The sequence below is a fragment of the Brassica napus genome, chromosome C7 (genome assembly GCF_020379485.1).
Source record: "Brassica napus cultivar Da-Ae chromosome C7, Da-Ae, whole genome shotgun sequence".
Classification (NCBI taxonomy): domain Eukaryota; kingdom Viridiplantae; phylum Streptophyta; class Magnoliopsida; order Brassicales; family Brassicaceae; genus Brassica; species Brassica napus.
The window spans coordinates 47,321,874-47,324,443 of NC_063450.1; the positions used below are offsets into that span (position 1 = coordinate 47,321,874).

Genomic DNA, 2,570 nt, shown 5'->3' on the forward strand with positions numbered 1-2,570 from the left:
TCAAAACGCATTATTTTTTCATAAGAACATCAACCTCTTAGCTTTGTTGATAAAATTAAACTGGATTATATTTTATTCTCTAACAAGCTTACTCTACTGGCCGAAGTAAATTCCTCGTGCGTGGTACACACGATTTATGGTTAGCTTTCTTTATTTTCTTCCACTGCAAGGAACTAACAATCTCTTGTTATATGTCAACGATATTATCTTCACAGCATCATCAACACCACTTCTCAGTTGGATCATTTCTGCTTTTTCCTCGGCATTTGAAATGCAGGATGTTCCATTACTTTTTTGAAATTTCTGTAAACGTTGGTGAAGGAATCTTTTTTCAATAACAAAGTTTTGCTGCATACATCTTGTATTGTGTCGGCATGACATATTAAATTGTGTCTCACGCTTGTTGACACAAAGTTTGAGTTCATTGCCACCAATAATCCTCCTACAATTTTACAAAAAAAAATTCAAACCAGTTTTCAAAAATATATATATAATATTATATATTTTACTATCTACTTGTTAGAAAAAGTATTTCATGAAAATTTGGTCCGACTAAAATTAGTTTTGTTCAGCTTTAGACAATTGTAATTGGGTTGCAACTTGCAGGTGCTGATTTTGATTCGGTTTATTTCAACTGTGAACTGTCTATTTGGAAACAAAAGACATGCTCGTTTTGTTGAAAATTGAGCAACTTTTTTTGGTCAGTGAAAAAGTCTCTTTAATTATAGAAAGGTAAAGGGAAAGTCGAAAGAGCCCACGAACCAAGGAAAATAAAGCTGCGAATTACATATGCATTATTGGAAACATTTTCACAGTAAAATAAATGTGAAGCCTTTTTTTTTTATCAACTGAATAAATCATTAATTAAATAAGGTAGGGGGGGGAGGGAGGATTAGTGTGAAACTAGGCCCAATAGAGATAGTTTGGTACATAGAGAAGCCTTATCATAAGAGTCTGCAGGCCCATTAAAAGATTTAGGAACGAAAGAAGCTTGAAACGAAGAAAAAGAAGATCGGATAAGCGATTCAATGTCAGCTAGAACCCCAAAGAGCTCTACAGATCGTTGTCTCGCGTTGATGGACTGAATGAGCCCTTTGCAATCTGATCGTAGCCAGATGTAATCGAAGTTGAGTGAAGTAGCATGTTCGATGTCTGCTCTAACCGCTAGGGATTCCGCCATAAGCGGGGAGGAGACATGATCCTGGTAGAGGCATCCTCGATTGAGTTCTTTACCCGTTTGATCTGTGAAGATCCAAGCTAGCCCCGCAGATTTAGAGTCTTTGTTCCATGCCGCATCCGTGTTACAGAGAATCACCGCTGTAGAATTGATTTGGATTGGGTTCTGCTTCGCGGTGCTAGCGGAGAGAGTTGGTGATAGCCCTTGTGCTGCTTCCCATTCCTTCAATAAGTTGATAGATTTGGTGAGGATCTCTGCTGGTGAGGCTTGTCTATTGTCGAAGAGTATCTGATTGCGGCTAGTACATAAGCTCCAGCAGATCCAAGGGAACAGGTTGGAGGAAGTTCTCGTTGGTGGGAGGTTCACTTTAGCAAAAGATGATTGAAGAGACTCTCTGAAGGAAGAACATGTTGCTGGGTTGAAGGTGATTGACCAGGGGCAGAGCTTCCAGACTTCAAGCGCCTTATTATAACGGAAGAGAAGATGCTTCAGCGTTTCCTCTTCTCCACAGGTGATGCAAGAGGTATTGCCAATAAATCCTTTTTTTTTGCGTAGATTGTCACCTGTTGGTAGGTTGTTCATAGCGCACTTCCATAGAAACAACTTAATCTTTGGGAGTAACTTTGGTGTCCATATGAATTTCTTCCAGTTCCACTCACCATCTGCATTATTCAAGAGTAGATTGGTCGAATATTCCGACTTTACAGAGGAAATTCCTGAGTCTTGTTGTGTCTAAATATAGGAGTCTGGTGCGTCCTTTGTGCTCGGTCTGATGGAGAATATGTGGTCCGTTAGCTCCGGTAGGATCTTCTCCATGAGTGCTTTGTTCCATTCCTTGGTTTCTCTCGATAGCAGATCCGCAACCAACAGATCTTGATATTGGAGGAGTACTAGCCCGCTTGGTATTAAATCGTTGGAGGTGCAAATCCAAGAGTCTGTCCAAACCTTAGTAGTCTCACCGTTTCCTATTGCTTTCTTGAGGTGTTGGAGAAGGAGGTCTCTACCATGCAGAATCTCTTTCCAGCCGTGTGAAGAAGCTTGAGTTCGGTTTGCTTTGAAGAAGGGCGTCTTGTAACAGTATTTACCTAGGAGGACTCTTGCCAGTAAGCAATCTGGCTTGGTAATCAGTCTCCATCTAATCTTTGCTAAGAGGGCTTGGTTGAAGATTTGGATGTCTCTAAAACATAATCCTCGTAGATTCTTTGGTAAGGTAAGCTTGTCCCATGTTGTCCAACATATCTTCTTTTCGCCTGACTTTTGGTCCCACCAAAATCTAGTTAATTCTTATTGGATCTTATTGCACAATCCCACAGGCAATTCAAAGAAAGTCATAGCAAAAGAGAGGATGGATGATAGAACTGATTGCAGCATTGTAGCCTTTCCTGCTGTAGAG

The 2,570-nt window shown here is 40.2% G+C and overlaps 1 protein-coding gene across 1 annotated transcript; it reads right to left on the reverse strand.

Annotated features, from left to right (window-relative positions):
• Positions 1-892: 892 nt before the first annotated feature.
• On the reverse strand, positions 893-1,759 carry LOC106350258. Its single transcript, XM_013790166.2, has one exon. The coding sequence runs from the start codon at positions 1,757-1,759 to the stop codon at positions 893-895; it is 867 nt and encodes a 288-aa protein (XP_013645620.2).
• Between the last annotated feature and the right edge of the window lie 811 nt (positions 1,760-2,570).